Consider the following 18518-nt stretch of genomic DNA (forward strand, 5'->3'; position numbering starts at 1 on the left):
GCTTTAAATAGGTCACTGTGCAAATGTAGCTACCAAGTGGCTGCTTGGGAGAGAAGAAAGAATAGTCTTGGTTTTGGGTGGTGGCAGGGGTTGGGAGGGCTGTTGGGACCATGAAGAGGCCAGAGGAGACTGCCCTGCATAACACCCTCATGTGCCTGTCAGACATTGCTGATGGTGAGTGGGTGGCTGGAATAAGGTTTCACTGTCCCAGCCTGGTGTGGATGGAATGTCTGTAACTCAGGACTTCACCAAATTTGTCCTGTGGACTTCAAGGAATCTTGTGTTGCCTTCATAGTGCTGGGGGCATGATTTACTTTTTGTCAAAGAATCTTTTCCAGATCTGTAAGATAAAACTTTGTGTGTCTGTAGCAGACTTGAACTAAGCAGAGTGGTCTGTATGTGAAGACAGATGTGATGGGTGTAAATGTCTCCTGTGAAGAGCTGTAACCTGGCCTAGGAGTGAGAAGCAATCTCCACAACTTGAGATTTGACTCTCAGTAGTTTCTGAGCTAGAAAGAGCTTTTGCTGCAGAAATCCTTCTCCCTTCTGAAAAGGGAAGCCATAAAAAAAAGTTATGGAGATGCTCCATTTAAGCTAAAAGCATCGTTTGAACTTGATCTGTTAACATTTGGGCATTTCAGGCTTGACAATGTTTACTGAAATACCAAAATACAGATATTTTTAATATCCAGTGGAGTTGCTTCATTGATTTCCCCTCAGACACACACATGTGCAGGTGTGACTTCTGCTTTTTGCCCCAGTGGGTTGCTGTCTACCCAAAATAGAAAAGGTTAGACAGACTTGTTACCTGATTGTCTCTCGTTGGCATGTTAACTCAGTCTGATGTCTGTCTAGGAGAAAACATGAGTGTTGAACTATGACAGGCTTTGCAACCATGCAGAGTATACTGGGGGGCATGGTGCAGAAAGGAATATTACTTTGTCCTAGAGACAGCAAACAAAAAGAGAGAGATGAGGAGACTAATTTTGTTAAGACAATGATCATGCTAAGTGGAATACAGGTTGAAACCATTTCTTTGCTTGGGAAACTTTATGGTCTAAATTTGACATAGTCTGTAGCAAGTAACCAAAGAACTGCCATATGGAGGAATAGCAGCTTGTGTTAAGATCATACACTTAACAGCTTAGTTTATAAATTTCTGTTGAGCAGTGTCTGCAATTCAGCAGCAGAAAAAGAATGCTTTGTGGGGAGACTCGAGTAAAAAAGGATGGTGAGATGTTTCTGAGTATTCCTTGCAGGTGCAAAACAGAAAGGTTGGGAAGAGCTGTTTGTAGTGGGGATAGAGATATAGATCCACGTGTAAACAAAACTGCTTAGTTTGTTCCTCAGTGGTGAAGTGACTGGTGGACCTGACTAAATCAATTATTTTCAACATCTCATAAATTTAATGACCAGTCTAAGGAGGGTCAAAATAACACTAACCTTTTGTTATTTAAATAAAATAAAAGTTGGAAAGGAATCTAATTGTCATCTGCAGTTCTTTACATGCTGTAGTGTAGATGTCAGCAACACTCTGCCATGTTGTGCTACGCTGGTTTTTTTTCCCCTCAAATTGAAGTTTAAGCATTAAAAGAGAAATTATGCAGAATCAAGCTCTGTAGTTTCTCAAAGAAGCAAGATGCTACTGTGATATTCATGGCATGTTGCCTCTACATCAGTAGCCAGATGTGTCTCCTGCAGACTGCACAGATCACTGGCCACCCATAATTGGGAGCTGCTCCCTCTCAGGAGAGTATAGCTGCCAAATCTCATCCCTATTACACACTATTCAAAATGAGTGCACTTGTAAACTTTGCCCAAGAGCTGAAAGGGGCTGACACCCATTCAAGAGTGACCTGGAGAGCTTTAGGGGAACAATTTAGCTATCCGTACAGGAGGAGCTAATAGAAAGTATTTTCAGCTTCCCAATCTTCATGAGAACCCTTCCTGAATCGATTGCTGGGCTTTTGACATCAGCACAATGATAAGCAGAGAGCTGGATCTGGTAATGGCAGAAGATAGCAGCCATTAAACAGCAAAATCTGAAGAGGTAAAAGGGGAAAATAACAATTTCAAAGTTAATGGAGACTATGTGTCCAAAATAAAGAAGGGTCGGCTGCTTTTGTTTTATATAAGGTCATCCTCCCCCACCTCCACAATAAAGCACAGGATGAACAATGAGAAGAATATGTTATGGGAGGAAAAGAGAATGATGGAGGGAATAATAATCACATGTAGAGGAAGTAACCAATTAGTATCCCACAATCCTGCTCTTTTAAAGAAGTGTTGTCTTTGATTCTCTGTCTGTGGATTCATAGGGGAAAAATCCCTGAAATTCTGTTTCATTTGAAGGAACTGGGGAAAATGTTGTTGCTGTTGATTCTCAGTATTTCAAACAAATCATGAGTATTGATACTTTGAATACTTCATGTGGTGACACATGGAATATTGATAAATAAATATAATGTATTAGATAAACTCCTGTGTCTCATCATCAGCTCTTATGTGTTACTGTGTGTAAATTCATGAGCTGTTTTTTATTTAGTTGGAACATATGTGAACATCTCTTTACCTGTAGAAAACAATTACAAGTCCTTCTGTGTTCACAGGTTTTGAATGCATTCTGAATCCAAGAAGTATGAGGAAGAGACACCTTCTCTACACTGGGGGATGGATCCTGTATTTTCTGCATTTGCAAGACTCTATATTAAAGATATAAAAGAAATGAGAGAATCTAAACAGGTGCCAGGTATGTATTTATACGTGCTGGTTATGATGCACACAGTATTATAATTGATTCATGCCGTGCTTTTTATCAAAGGATTGCAGGATGCTTCATGAACATCAGTAGTTTTCCATACCCTTAAGCTAAGTGACGTTGGTATCCTTTAACAGTTCTAAGAACAACAGGTTGTATGTGAAATATATGTGAAAAGTAAAATGTTTTCATTACAATGGCTTTTCTTTCTCATATATGGATCAAGAATCTCTTGTACACTAAGGTAATGTTGTGTTTCCTTTATGTGGTAGTGCTTGTTATATTCTGGTAAAGTTAATTTTAAAAAATCCTGGTCCTTTCTGGCTGTATGTGTTATATCTTTCCACCACCTCTACAATATTTGAGAAGGATTTTATGGCTCTTTGTTGCAAAATTTTGACAATTGATGACATTACTTTGCGTGTGTATGTTGTGCTTTCCTGTGGATATTAATGTCTTATAAAACAGAAACAGTTTTTGAGGTTTTGTTTGCTTAATTTCTAGATATGATTGATATGTGACATTCTTCATACGTTTGAACAGCTGTATTGTAAATTCTGACCTCTGTGCTGGATCTTGTACCACACCATTTATTTCCAAGCCACTGTTGGCAGTTGTCTGCTTTGCAGTCTGTTTCCTGCTGCTCTTCAGCCGGTGTCACCCACGGGTGAGCGTTGTCTGAAGTAACGTGGGTCTGATCTGGAATTTCTGTTTTCACTGCAAAGACTTTAAGTAGACCTCAGTATGTTTTCTACTGTAGAAGGGTTCATTACTCCAAACTGAACCTTGACAAGGTGCAAGATTATCAGGGAGAAACACAAAGAACTTAGAATTAATGAGGAAAAGGCAATAAACTCTAAGCAGAGTATGTGTCTTAGGTTTGGTTTTCATGTTTTGTTTGTGTTTTTTCTTTGTATTTTTTCTGTCCACAGAGACAAGGTACATCTGTTTGTCTCTTTTTGAATATGCTCTGCCTTGTAGAGTTTGTTATTCTTCTTTAGTTTTCTTTAACAGCAAGGATAGCAGCACTGCTATTTTTGCAGAAGTGAAGGACTGGTGGTTTTTTTTGCTCTTCTTGCAGCCATTTTTATGTACATAGGACTTCACAAACTGCAAACCCCAGTATATATGTATGTATGTGTCTGTCTGTCTGTCTGTCTATCTATATCTTTGTCAGTCTCATGGTGGGAGACTTTTGTCTTAAATCTGTTGCATGAATTAGGCTACAGGCTGTCGATGTTTGTCTTACAGTGAGTATTATTTAGAGGCCTTTTTAAACTGTCTTATAACAGTCTTATAGTAGTACTGGTGTAGCAAGTGCATCTGATAAAAACTGTTCTGCTTCAGTTAGAGATATTCTGATTGTTTTCAAACAAAATACAAAACATAAATTTCAGCAGAATAGGATTGTGGTTTGGACTTGGACAATTGTACATACACATGTAAAAATGTATTTAGAATAATTAACCTTATAAACACCAATGAACATTTCATGATAGCAAGAACAGTCCTCAAAAATACAATACTACTCTCTTTTTTTACCTCTAAATTACCTGAATTTCCCTTCTCACTTCTCTTCCTGTTCTTTTACTTAAGTGAGTTGGCTTCTGCTTCAGAAACTCTTCCAGTTTTGTTTTCTCTTTTCCCCTAAGATGATCCTAAGGAAGTGGTATCTGTTATGTCAAGATACCAGCCTTTACAGTTGGTGCATGTGAGCTTTCTCCACTTCCTGTGCACCTGGCATTCTGCACATCTAAGCTTGCTTGCAATCCTGTATGATTTTCTAAACCAAACTTTAAAGAATAAGATGAAATTTCACAGAACAAACATCCTGATTTTTTTTTAATTCTCCTGGTGCTGTGTATATACCAAACCAGATACCCTTCAGCATGTCTTATTTATTAGCAACAAATGATAGCACAACAGAAACACTAAAAAAAAAAATATTTTGGGGAAGGAAGAACGTAGGTGTTTGTCAGTGTTTCCTGCCTTTAATGGGCTTTTAAAGACCAGCTGAAGCTAAGTATATGATTGGCTATAAATCAGTCATTAAGTAATGGTAATTAAGAATGAATGACTGCAAAACAAAGAGTTGCAACTAGGAGGAATGGAAAGAAATACAGACTGAATGTCAGGAAAAACATCCTTAGAATGACATCTGCTAAACCATGGAGAGACCTTCCCAGGAAAAAGGTGGGATACCCTTCACTGGGATTGTTTATATCCTGACTGTACAGATTGCCATGAAATGGTCTTGTATTGGCCCTGAGGAAATGGACTAAATGACCTAATGAGTTTTTTCTTTCCATTTTTAAGCATTAGGATTTGATGCCTTTATGACTAATGCCTTACAACAACACGGAGGAAAGCAGTAAGCCTGGCCAATTACTCTCCTGCTATAAATGGTGACAAGAAGGCTGGAAAACCTCCCAGATAAAAACAGCAATTGTGTTGTCTTAGAGGCCTTGCAATGAGAGTGGGTGTCAAACTCAGTTGTAACACATAATCACATCATGGAAATAAGCTTTTCTCAGAGTTATCATGCACTACTGCATTGTGACAGCTTATCAACAGGACAGGGAAGCTACAAATAGCATAAAAGGAGGTAATAATAATTAAAGCAATGTCAAACAGCTCAGTGCTCAGTAATGCTGGTAAAGACATGAACAGCACCTGCTCTAGAGAGCTCTGTATCTATAGGCCCTTGTACCCCTGCTGTGGCTTCCTGTTGTGGTAAGAGCCTAGTGCTGTATGTGCTGTTTACTGGGTTATTAGGAGCCTCAAAGAACATGTTTGTCCGTGGCTTCAAATGTTTAGTATATTTTTATTGCTACCAATATGGACGTAATTTGAACAAATAAACTGGCAGGAGAAACAATTTATACCTCAAAGTCATCAAGTCCAACAGCTTTTAATAGGTTAAATATAATTTCGTCTTTCAAATTAATTTGAGTAGTTTCTTGGAGAGTAAGGGTGGAGTTCTATGTGAATTTATGGGGATGGAGAGTTTTATTCAGTCTCTGTCATTTGCTAAAACTCAGCTTACTAACTGGGAAATGAACATAATAACATGTTGCTTGTTTGCATAATCAGGAGCTTGGAGTCTCTGCTCTACAGACTTACCCTGAAACCAGCCCAGACCTTTTATTGAGATGTTGTAAGATTGAATGAATAACTATGTACACTGGGAGCATCTCCATTGAGGGTTTCTATAACAGTGTCCTGGTAAATGAGAGGAAAGTGGACAGACCTGCCAAACATTTTCTATGCCAGACCTGACCACTGACTGCATGATTAGTACAGCCAAATCTACAATGAGAGTGATAAATGCATCCTCAAAACATTGCAATGGATTTTCATGTGCAAAACTTGTGTTTATGATCTGCTTGGCTGATCACTTATTATTTCTTCTAAAGCTTTTGGATTTTCTCTCTGTCTTGCATGAAGAAAGTTAATTTCAGGCTCACTTAAGGCTGTTAGCTATGTAGGACAAGTTATTTTTGGATTTTGGTTTTGGGTTGTTTTTTTTTTACACAGGACTTTTTTCTGACTCCCTTGCTGCCTTGCTTCTCTTTCCCTTTGTAAGAATAACACTTGCCACAGTGTATAGAGCCAAATGTTCCCTTTCGAGTCCCTCGAGTTATCTAGTTTTCAGAAGACAGTTATTGAACATCCCAGATGGCATACTTCAGTAAAGCAGCAGTATTCAAAAGCTGGAGAAAACACATGCACTGAAAACTAGCCAGCCCAGGGTATATTTGGGGCTTATTGCCCTATCATTCTCCTGACAGTGCACTGTGAAACCTCAGTGTATAATGTTTACATTGGTGTTTGTTAACAACATTTGTCATTCTCTTGAAAGGGATTACAGAATGAGGCAACCTCGGTGCTGTCAGAGTCCACTGGGCTCTGATTTCTCACTGTTTCCTGGACACGTTTCTATGTGTTATTCAAGTTATCTTTACAGATGCACAAAAATAGCTTTGAAGGGATGTTTTTAGAACGTGTTTTTTTCAGAAACTGAAGTTCAGGATGCAGTCCCCAATGACTGCAGTAGTGTACTCCTCAATCTGAGAGGGTTGTTGCTCTCACCCTGCCCCCATGGCTCCTGTTCTTCTAGAAATGAAAGACAGAATTATGTTAGTTTTCCTTTCAGAGGCTCTGCCTTAATCAGGAACAGCTGCATTGTGAGAAGCTCAAACTGCTTCCTTTGTGTTCTATTATTTATTCTGAAGCCTGATGAAGATATAAAAAAAAATTCAAAACCAACAAACAAACAACAAAACAAAGCAAAACAAAACAAAAACCCAAATGAAACAACAAAACAAGAAATTAAAAAAACCCTAATGCCTGCAGCTGTTTTTCGGATCCAAATGTGCAAGAAAACGAGGTTAATGAAGTTTTGACACTCTATAAAAGCAAGCTTTTGGTATCCCAAGTGGAGCTGATACTTTTTCCTTTTAGTGTTCCTAGTCTTCAGTGTCCAGGGAATTTTTCCTGTGTAGGCATTGTATAATTTCAGATATATTAAATATGTAAGAAATTATGTTTTTTACTGATAAATGTGAATGTGTAGGGTAGGATGTTGAAAGAAATAGTTACACTAATCAAGCATGTTCCATGTCTAGGTATATTCTTTTATAATGGACATCCAGTAAGACAAGTGGATGTTGTCGGGACAGTGGTTCAAACAAAGGAGAGAGATGCCTTTTATAATTATGGAGGTAAGGAAAGTTTCTTTCTTTCTTCTTGCAGTTATCAGCCTTCTAATCTTAGTTACTATTGGAACTGAAAGGCTTCCTTATTTGATCATTGTCTGTTCTTGAAACAACTGTGCTCTTATCCTAATACAATGTATATCAGATTACTTGGCAAATTTAGGGAAGCTACTGCTTATCTTCACTTCAAAAGTAGAGAATCGAATAGTTACAACACAGTAACTGATTCATTTGGGGTCATATAGCAAATCTTAATTTTGATTGTTGCTTTGTCACTGGACTCCACCACCTTTCTCTCATATATATGGAGTTCCTTTGGTCAGGGACAAACAGATTTAACAGTGCCTGCAAATGGGAAATTACTTCTTCCTCTTTTGAACCTTAGAAATCCCTTCTGACTTCTTGTATGTTTTGTCATATCTTGGAGGCAGCTTTTAATAGCTTTTTAATAGCGGTCAGGAGCTTGTTTATGTTTAGATGCACAAGAGTCTTAGCAAATCTAACTCAAGCATCATAGTACCAGTCCTTGCCAACACCAGCTGGGAGTGTCTCCTCCCTATTGCTTTTCCCAGTATTCAGACGGTTTTATTAACATGGAAACATCTGATTGTCATTTTGTTCAGCTGTCTTTTTCATCTGGAAAAAAAAGCAGAGTTTAGTGGTGATGTGGCAAGTTTCAAAAGGTGGGGGGAGGTGACCTCTCAGTAGGAAGGGGAGGCAAATGCACAGATCCTGTTGAAGCCCTTGTGCCCAGTGTCTTCCTCTGCCATGGGTTTCCACCTGACAGAGGTAAGTCATGGAGTGCCTCTTCTTCCAAATTCCCTTGCTTATAAAATTGAGTCAGCAGCACTTCCTGGGCCCACAGGAGTATTGTGAAGATACAGGTGACAACTTAACCAGGTCCCAGGTTCCACAACACCTGCAGTTGCATCATACTGCTGCAGAGTAGCATTGGGTGCTAGTGCATCCAACATACCCTGCACAGGATGCAGCTGCTGAGAGTTGACTCTGTGCTCTCCTTGCAAGTGTCTTAGTGTGAATATTTTTTAGATTTTGGTTTCTTAAGTCTAATTTCTGAATGTTTGTTATTATCTCGCCATTATGCTAAATAATAAGTTGTCAGTAAATATTTTGATGAACAAGATTCTCTGGCACTTGAAATGGCACAGCGTAAACAAATACCTGAGTTAAGAGGTGGAGATGTAATTGATGATGTAATGAAGTGTTGAAACGTAAACTGAACTTCAGCTATTGTTCTTTTGTTGCACTAGTATGCAAATACAGTTATCACTTCATGAGAAGACGGAATCAAAATGACCAGGGCAAAACAATTCTATGGACAAAAGTTTTCAGTGCTATCCTCAGCATCTGTTTAACAAGTAATCCTGTTGAAAATGTTTGACTGGGGCAGAAAACAGAGGAATAGAAATAAACTGTGGAGTACTGGGATTGAGGCCTTGGTGTTAGATCAGCCAACCTTTAAGTGCAGCTCTCAGTGAGCCTGCTTCCTGCTGTCCTGTCTCATCCAACTCCACGCTTTGTTCCGGCGGTTCCTGGTTTGAGCTTTCAGGCTACCTGCCAGGTGCCCTTCCCCAGCCCGCCCTCCCTTTCATTCAGGCCGACTCCAACACTGTAAAATTTTAACTTCTTAGACAGTTTCCTGCTTATAACTTCTTGCATTTCTCAGTTCAAGACTCCGGTTTGTGAGTCATGGATCAGGTATTGCATCAGTTGGAATGCCACACACTGCTCAAGGCTTGCTCACTTTCCATCTGCTTAAAAGTGACTTACAAAGCAATTCTCCCTTTGTACTTTTTCTCTGATAGGGAACTGAAATGTCTTTGTGTCACTGCCACTATGCCCCCCCATTTCCTGTCTATCTGCTTCAAAATACACACCGCTCACTTTAAAGAATCTTAGGACCTCTCTGCTGAAAACCAGAACCGGTGATAAAATAATAATTGTAAAAGGGAGTGAACTGACTCTTTCCTGTCTGACACAGCATGTAATTTTTATTTTTTTAAAACCTGATTTTGACATTTTGATTTGATTGTTTATTGCTGTTATTATGATCAGCTAGGAGGAGGATATCCAATTAAAATGTAGCTTTGACCAAGCTCATATTTTAGCTAATGCACCTTTCTGACCTCTTTTTCTCCCCCCTTCCTTTTTAACAAAATCAAACATCACATGTGGTTTTCCTTATGCTCCAGAACCTAATTGAAAGGATGAAAGGCACTTGCCTTAAAAACAAATGAAAAAAAAAAATCTTACCAGGATCTCAGTAGGTTCTGGCAGGCCTTACAAAAACCGTACCCTTTTTGTCATAAAGTAATAAAAATGAATGCAATTATCTTGTTTAAAGTAGCTTTGACAGTGCTACCCCTCAAATAGTTAAGTAAGAGTCAAAAAAACCAAATCCAAACGGACAAGAAACAGGGGATAAAACAAAAAAAAGGTAAACTTACAAAAAACCAAATAAACAAAACTTTAAACCCAAAGAGATGAGGAAGGGCGGCACAGGGAGCACAGGAAGTTTTCAAAAGCTTGTAGACCCTTTGAGTGCATTTAAAATAGATTAACATTCTCCTGTCTAATTAGAATACAATTGCAAGAGTTCTCATTCATCTGTGCTTCAGGAGTCACTTGTCTTTTTGCTCAAAGCTTTTATCTATGAACTGGCAGACTTTATTTCAGCACCTTGCTCTGCTACCAGATTCTCTGTGTGGTCACGTACTGGTCAGTCTCTCCAGGACTTCAGTTTCAGCTGTTATGTTGAGGAGGAGGAGTGTGGCCTCCTAATCCTTTAGTCTTGTTTGCTTGGTTTCCAAGCCCTTCTTAGGAAGTGTGTTTCATTTGGTGCAACAGCCAGTCAAGAGCTCTGGAACATCTAGAAGCTTCAGGAATGTAATAGTGAAATGTCATCTGCCCTGTTTCTCATTGCTGGCTTGCGTGGATGGCTTTGGCATGGTTTATGTAGGTTCTGACTGCTAAAATAGTTGCTGTCTGTCTATACCAAGAGAGGAAATCCTACCAGTTAGATCGTTATCTGTGCTCTGGTACAAAGTTAAAGCTGCTGAAATAGTTGCAGACACAGGAACTCAAAAGAGGGATAGAAAAGATGAACATACTTTTGTGATGGAGTTTGGAATTGCCTGCATCTTATAAATGTTGTATGTTTTTAATAGTAATGTGCAGCTAAACTACTGGGAAACAGGAAGGCAAGACAATAATTTGAAATTAGACCCCCTAAATAGGGAGATTGTTTGAAAACACATGAGACAATGCAAAGGCATTTTGCTTTGATGCTATGGTTTCTGAAGGAAGTGACTGCAGGTACCAATCAGCACCTTCCTGGTAAACATTGTCGTTACTTTTTTAATCATGGATCTGGTTTAAGGAGCAGAAGAAAATTGCAGGTTTCCTTTCGTGAAGAGTGGAATCTGAGTATTGGAGATGGTTACATTCAAGAAGCAATGTTGCTTGGAACGTTGGCTGGATGATCCTTGGCAGACATTTAGTGCCTTTCCATATAGAGAGTGTTTGGTGAACAGGCCATCTATATACAGTCTCTCGATCTGTAGAACAGCTGATTCTTCTGATAGGTTTTAGTTTCCTTTGGGGTTTGTCTTTTTCTGCTGTCATTGACAATGCAGTGCCTGGGGCAGAAATTATAAAACTTATTTTGATTGGCTACTGGCAAAACAGGAAAAACTAGGCAGCTGCCATGCTCGGGAAAAGGTGTTGAGCTTTTTCTGCAGCGGAAGTGGCATGCATGCCACCACTACCTATAGTTTAAATTGGGAATTCCTGGCCTAGAGCAGAACCATGAGCATGTGCTGTCTTCTGTCCTTCCTGGTTAGAAGAGCTGCCTTTCTGCTCCTCAGACATCTTCTTGTACAGGAAAGGCCAGCAAACTTTGAACACAACATTAGCACGGAAACCAATGCAGCAGCACCTCTAGTTTATTCACATGTTGTATCCCCCAATGTTAGAATGCTGTTTTCTCACTGTAACAGAGATGCTTCTGTGGTTTAATCCTGGTTTCCTGTTTTAATTTGTCTAACTTTGGCTTTCAACACTGGTTCTTCTGACCTTGTCAATGAGATTAAAACCCTTTAGTATTCAATATATGTGTTGAAGCCTCATCATTTAAATTAGTGCTTGATCTTTTCTTGAGAGTATACCTGTTACTTCGGTGACCATGCACATAAACACATCTGGTGCTGAGCTACTTCCATGATTGAAATGACTGTGGAAATTATTTCAGAGGTATAAGTGGGGTTAGACACCCACTTTCCCTTTCAAACTGGTTGGACTGAGATTTCCTTGGCAGTTATCTCCCTACATATCTATGTATCTTCACTTCCCGGAACATGTCTACCTGCTTTCCTACTCTGTAATTCTTGATTTATTTTTTTTAATTTTTTTTGCAGTGGATGATAGTACTGGAGTTATAAATTGTATCTGCTGGAAAAATCCCATGGTAGGAGAAACACCTTTATCAGGTAATTTATCAAGTAAATAATTCCTCTTTTGATGGTGCCTTTTTTCCTAGGTCTGTCTTACATAATTTCATAAGTGATCAAACTTGCAGAAGAGCAAACTCAACTATGCAATTTTTTTTAATTTATTTTAAACCATCATCTCCTACAACCTGGGCCATTTTAGGGATTTTGTGTTAGTTTTTGTGTTGTATTCAATGGCCAATAAAACCATTACATTATGTCCTGCCCTGCCTTTTCCTTATCTGAGTAATATGATATTTAAATTCTATGCTGTGACATTGTTCAGCGAGTTCTCTTCTTATAGTTCTTTTTGTGACTTCATCTCGTGAGAAACTAGGCTGGAAATATTCCCCAGCTTCTGTTTCCAAAGTCAATCCATTGACCTTCACTTGTGATACAGTGGTTTCAGGATTAATCCTCCCTTTGTATTCATATTCTCCTGCTCACACGTACACTGTCAGCGATGAACTTGAAAGTAGCTTAAAACACAGTGGGAGGATGCCAGCAGTCTTTTACAATTTGGGAAAGTCCTAAATGTGCAGTAATTGTGCATTTGAAATGAATCTATTATTGCACTCACTAACAGAACAACTCAATAGTTTCTGACTTTCTCTTTGCTTTTTCTCCCACCGTTTCTTATAGATCAAAGTATGAAATGCTTTCTACTTTGGATCTTTTTGGGAACCCGTGTAGTAGATTGACAAACCTAATATGGAGCTGATCATATCCTACTGAAATAAATGTTACTAGTGTCATCTGCAGTGTTAGAGATACATATGCATAGAATGGAGAAAGGAAAGGATGTAAAAGTTAAAAACTCTGATGTCTGTGGAACAAACCCGTAATTCATACACAGATGATTCATACTTATATTTAACAATGATATGACAAGTGATACAAACAGTCCCAACTGGAATCTAGAAGACAGCTCTCACTTTAGAGCGATTATGTTCTGGCACAACTCTCAAAAAAAAAAAAAAATTCAAAAAATAGGGGAGACACAATCAAATCATTTTTTTATGAGGAACTTAAATTCGTGAAAAGGAATTGCATGAAATACTGCCTGAAATAGAATGAGAGCCCAGAATGCTTGTTTCAGCTTTGTGTTCTTATTTTACAAGTACATCAGTAGTGTTTGGATGGACACTCTGTTAATAATGGAAACTTAATTCATTTGTATACCTGCTAAAATAAGTTCCTAGGTGGCACAGGAAACTTTCTTCCAGCCTTTTGTAATTGTGATCAGAGATACTTGGATCATTCATCAGGTTTTAAGCTATGAAGGATTTACTGTCCTGCAAAGATGAGTTACGTAAATATGAAGTTCTGTCAAGTTGCTACACCGCAGTGTAGACATTGAATTGCATCACATGAATGGTTTGGCCCCACCTCAGATGACTCATTTGTCTTTTATATAAAAGATTCAGCAGACGTTTCTTTTCCCCTCTCATCCTCTTAGCATGACAAAATCAAAAAACCACAAACCCCATTAATTATTCAATTTTACAACCCATCTACGACATTTTCAGGGGTGAATCCGAATCTCCTCCCTTCTGTACTTTCCCCAGGTGAACTATTTAAATAAATATAATACTGTAAACTAACTTTGTCACCAAAAGTTTTGCTACCCAGGACACATGGTGCCTGAGACCTTATCCTTTTTTTAGTAATGTGGGTCTCATGATACATAGGTGGATGAATGCAAAAGGACAGTCCTCTTGACTTTAATGCCTGATCCCCTTTCCCTTACTGCTTGCAGGTCGTCCAAGCACACCCAGCAGTCTTATTGTGTTTGAACAGATGAAGAAGCTCCAAGAAACAGTGAGCCAGAAAACCAAGCTGGAGATCGGGGATGTTGTCAGGGTCAGAGGTCACATCCGAACCTATAGGCAACAAAGAGAAATTCAGGCTTCAAGTTTCTGTGAGTATTATGAACCAGGGACTTATGTAACTCAGTTGTCTGAATCTGTGAAACTGTCTAAGCTGTATGTAATTAATTGAATATTTTCCACTTTATTTTCTGGCATCTCATTTTTCTAAAGAGATTTTCATCTGTGTATCTTTATTTCAATTTTAGCAGTGTAAGGTTAGAAGACACACTACTTAATGTGTGGGATTAGATTGCCTGTAAATAAGGCATTCCTGGAAAAACTATAAAAGATGATTAACATCCTTACAAGAATGCTGTGCAGATACTGTGGTTGGATATCTGTGAGAGTGACTTGCTCTGTGTTGAAGCAGACCAGCCAAGCCCATGGGAAAGGGGCTGGTGACCTCTCATGTCCCACTTCATCCAGGGAGTTATGCTTTGGGGAAGTGTCTGCTGTTTCTTGCAGCCTGTACAATCTATTCCAAGGGCAGGCAGCAGCACGTGGGCAGTGTTCCACTGAAGCCTGGGTTCTCCTGAACTCCCTGGCTCTGCAGGGATGACTCAGTCACCTTCAGTCACCCAGGCACAGATCTGCATGCAGGTGCTGCCTCTGTATCTGACAGCTCTTTGGGCAGCAGGGCTCTGCAGTCTACTGTTTACACCCTGGGAGCTTCCAGTTACATAACTTCTTCTCTGTTCTGCGTCTGTGCTGTTGTGTAAGAGTTGGTTTTCCCCAGTGAAATCTTTCAGAGGTAATACTAGAATTATTTCTTTGGTGGGGAGAACCCTGTCTTTTAAAAACCCTTGTAATTCAGATAAAAAGTCTAGATTTTTCAGCTCTAGCTAAAATTTGCGAGGGAACTCAATCCTCTTTTCCAGACAGAAGATTTATGAATATATACAGCTCATCCAGGTGCTGGTAATAACACCAAAGAGAGCCATGCAATCAAATAGTCTCTAAATTGCTCTCACTTTGGCCCAAATAAAGCTCTTTGCTATGTGTTAACTTCATTTAATGGATGAAGGCTGTTGAAAGGTAAAATGGAGATCATAAATTCTGGTTAAATAAGTTGTCAGACAAAAGCATAATCTGCAATGCACCACAACAGACCATTTACCTCCTAGTAAACTGTAAAAGAAGGAGTAGCCTTTGTGGTTTTGTTTTTGTAAAAACAATGGTGAACAACATTTGCCAATTTAATACTGGCTGTGAAGCTCTGTTGTGCTGCCTCAGGTTTGCTTGCTTAAAAAAATTGATACAGCACTCCTGGCCAAGTCTGTGTGTTCTTTTTGCTCCTCCAGATAAAGTGGATGATCCTTTGTATGATGTTCAGATTTCAAGAATGCTGGAGCTCCCCTGTCTCTATAGAGAAGTTTATGATAAACCTTTCCAAGGCCCTGAGGAAGGACAGAGGTAAATGAAGTATCCAGACTGGTCTTGGGGTAAAGTGTGGGATTTTATGATTTTTTTTTTGTTATTGTAATAACTGTAGAGAAAGATAGAACAGGGCCCAACTCTGATTTAGACTCTGCATAAACATACAGTAGCAGCCTGCTTTTCTCCCAGATGATTGATGATCCATACAGATGAGACACCTGTCCAGGTATCTGAGAAATGAAATGTGATCAACCAAAGTGAATATTAGGAAGGTAGTAAAATACTGTGTATAGACCTCTTGCATCTAGTGAGATAAAATAGGATTTTGAGCAAGATTTGGGGCTGAGGTCAGCAGAGAGGATGGAGAAGTGTCCCTTCCTGATTTTATTTTATATGTAAGGATAAGGAGCTATTCCATTGAAATGCCCTGCTACCCTTGTCATCATCAAATCACAAATACATGGCCTCAATAAACTGAATCAAACATCCATTTCTGTATTCAGTTAAGGGTAGCTGAATGCTTGTTGGGAGGTCTGATGCATGTAGTGTGGTTTCAGAGACTGCAGATCTTAAAATCACAAAACTGTTACAGCAAATGATTGAAAAGGAACAATTGAATGTTTATGCATATAAAATTATTTTGATTTAATTAAGAATTTAAAATAAAATTCTCTAAGAATAATAAAATACCTTTTGACCTTTGAAATCTGTCTAGTGGGCTGACTCTAGGTAATTGTTCTAAACCCCATTTCTTGCCTTTTGACGTATTCTATGTATCCTTGTAGTGGCCTGGAGGGTCAGAATTTCTCAATCCATATGCTGCATGAGAAAGTGCAAGGCTTTCTATTAGAAAACAAAATTCAGACCTTTTACCAGCAGGAGCTGGAAACAATTGATACTCTGGTGTCACTGGTGGATGTGCATCTACCCAGTCCCAGCTGTCAGGAGGTGAGTGAATATATTTGCTCAAAGTTTTGGGTGGAGGGAAATAATACCATGTCCTTTTTTAAAGCATAAACAGATAAGAGACTGGTGTCTAGGATTCAAAAACCACAAGTGCTTTAGCTTTATGCATGAATTATTTACAGAGCTTGAGGAAACCTTGTCACTTTAGACGTATAAAACCGGGCTGAACAAAGCCATGTAAGGACATTCAGTTATTAGGGATAATCTTGTGCTAGGGCTGAGCAACCTTACAGCCTGCAACAGGCACTACCTAATTTAGATTTGTAAATAGTGCCAGTCTCAGAAAAGGAGATCACTTGAAGGTCCTTGACAAACAGATTCTCCAGATCCTGAATTTGATCAGGAGAAGGGAGCACAAGTCTTTGTCTTGTTTCTCATTTGAAGCTCAATATATTAATAGAGATGTAGTTTTCAAAAGGGGATTATGATGAGTGGATGAACAGCACTCACTGCCATATGTTTCTCATGTTGGAAATCCTGAGTTGTGAAAGGCCATGATCGAAAGCATCAAAAGATGGGATTAAACAGAAATCAGTTTACAGATGTAACCAAACGGTTAAGAAACTTTCCAATCAGTTAGTATGCTCTTAATCAACTGCAGAATAGGAAATAGAACAAAAACCATTTTGTAAAATGGTTTTATATTGCTCTGCATTAGTTGGATAAATTACAAACCAGATTCTCAGCTGGTGTGGTAGATTTCTGCAAAACTGGTGGTTACATCTTTTACCAAGATAGCAGTGGCAGCTGAAACTTAAACTGGAGTGTTGTGACTCACTTGTTTACTTTTCAGTTTTCTGTGGAGAAGTAAATCCCCGGCAGTCATTTTCACTGCCGTGTTTTGATGTGCACTGTAATGTTAAGTGCTATGTTATGTTGATTTCTGATGTTGGTTTAATTCTTAAAAAAAGAAACAAAGCAACACGAAAACCAGTCCTTTGGAGATGAGGTCAAATAATAATTAAGAGTAGCTCTATTCTTGTTGGCCTCATTGAACTTCTGCTGATAGCTGCTTCTTCATAGTTGAGTTGGGGGTTTTTTTGTTTTTATTTAAGGCATTTTCTGTTTGTTTTAAAGCAAATATGGATATTAACACTGGCAGGAGCTATTCTCATTTTTGACAGAAAAGTTTGATACTACAATATCCAACATAGAATAGGGTGCTTCCTAAACTAGCTGGAACAGAACTAAAAGTTCCCAAACACTTTACATTAAAGGAAGTAGTGGTCATTATGACCAATACTGGAAACTTCCATCTTAGAAGTTTCAGCATTTATAGAAAGATCAAGATAAAAAACTTGCAAAGCCATTTAAAGTAGGAACTGGTGCAGAACAAACATCGAACGGCTCAGAAAAAAACCCAAAAACCCAACAAAATCCAAACCAAACAAAATCCCAACCAACCAAAAAAAAAAAAGGCAAAAAAAAAAACCATGAAAAAACCCAAACCAAGAACAGCAATATAGCATCAGTGTTGTTAGCATTCATGAAGAGCTATTGTAATAATTAATAGTTGTTCCTGACCCTGATGCAAGGGCGTGAATGTACTTCCCAGGAATTTGGGCACACAGATGCTTATTTAGAAATTGCGGTTCTCTCTGTTGCCCTTTGGTATTAATTTCTTGCAAAGAGGCTTATCTGTCTTTGCATAAGAAAGGACCTGCAGTTGTCAAGTGGCCTGAGTGCCTTAAGAGGAGTGCCTAGTAATGCTCTGGAAATGCACTTTGTTGTTCCTTTACTCTGTCTCTAGAAAGTGTCATTTCTCATAATCGGCAAAGGGTCAAGTACCCAGTTCAATCCATGAAAATAAGTGTAATAGATCTGATTCCTGTCCCTCTTCTTTTCTTTTCACTTCTGTAGTCTTTTGTTTGGCATTGCCCTCAAACCAAAAGGATAAATGGTGTTGCTGATGTGGAACAATGTTATTTCATGCCTAATTGGCAGGGCAGGAGCTAGATGGGTGGACCAAACTAATTAGGCCATGTGACAATGTGCAACTTGTTCACTTCTTGCACTTTACCTGGATGTCAAAGGATGAGTTATTTGGATGTATAACTTTAATTTTTTTTTTACCCCAATTCCAGTGTTCTAGAGCACAGTTACTGTTAAACTATTTGTTGCCTTTCTCTTCCTTTCCTTGTGATCCTAGTAGATGTGGTGCAGTCCCTTCATCTCTTTCCCAGCTTTTAAAGTACTTGCACAGTGTTCATCGTAGTGGGAGGGTATCTCCCCATGGAATATTTTCTCCAGGGAGGTGGTGAGCTGCTATGGAGTCACTGGCAGTGGAGTGGAGCAGGGAGCGAAGATGGAAGGAGGTAGC

General features: G+C 38.9%; 1 protein-coding gene across 4 annotated transcripts in view; it reads left to right on the forward strand.

Moving 5' to 3' along the window:
• Positions 1–18518, forward strand: part of STN1 (STN1 subunit of CST complex) — a 45368-nt gene that overhangs the window by 14015 nt on the left and 12835 nt on the right. For all 4 annotated transcript variants that reach the window (XM_051800701.1, XM_051800700.1, XM_051800703.1 and 1 more), the window contains exons 2-7: positions 2610–2749; positions 7387–7482; positions 11913–11984; positions 13744–13905; positions 15157–15268; positions 16018–16180. In XM_051800701.1, the coding sequence (XP_051656661.1) occupies positions 2617–2749; positions 7387–7482; positions 11913–11984; positions 13744–13905; positions 15157–15268; positions 16018–16180 (738 nt within the window). In that variant the 5' untranslated portion in view covers positions 2610–2616. The remainder of the gene's footprint in view (positions 1–2609; positions 2750–7386; positions 7483–11912; positions 11985–13743; positions 13906–15156; positions 15269–16017; positions 16181–18518) is intronic.

The sequence above is a fragment of the Manacus candei genome, unplaced genomic scaffold (genome assembly GCF_025592945.1).
Source record: "Manacus candei isolate 608988 ecotype Guabito, Panama unplaced genomic scaffold, ASM2559294v1 h1tg000050l, whole genome shotgun sequence".
NCBI lineage: Eukaryota > Metazoa > Chordata > Aves > Passeriformes > Pipridae > Manacus > Manacus candei.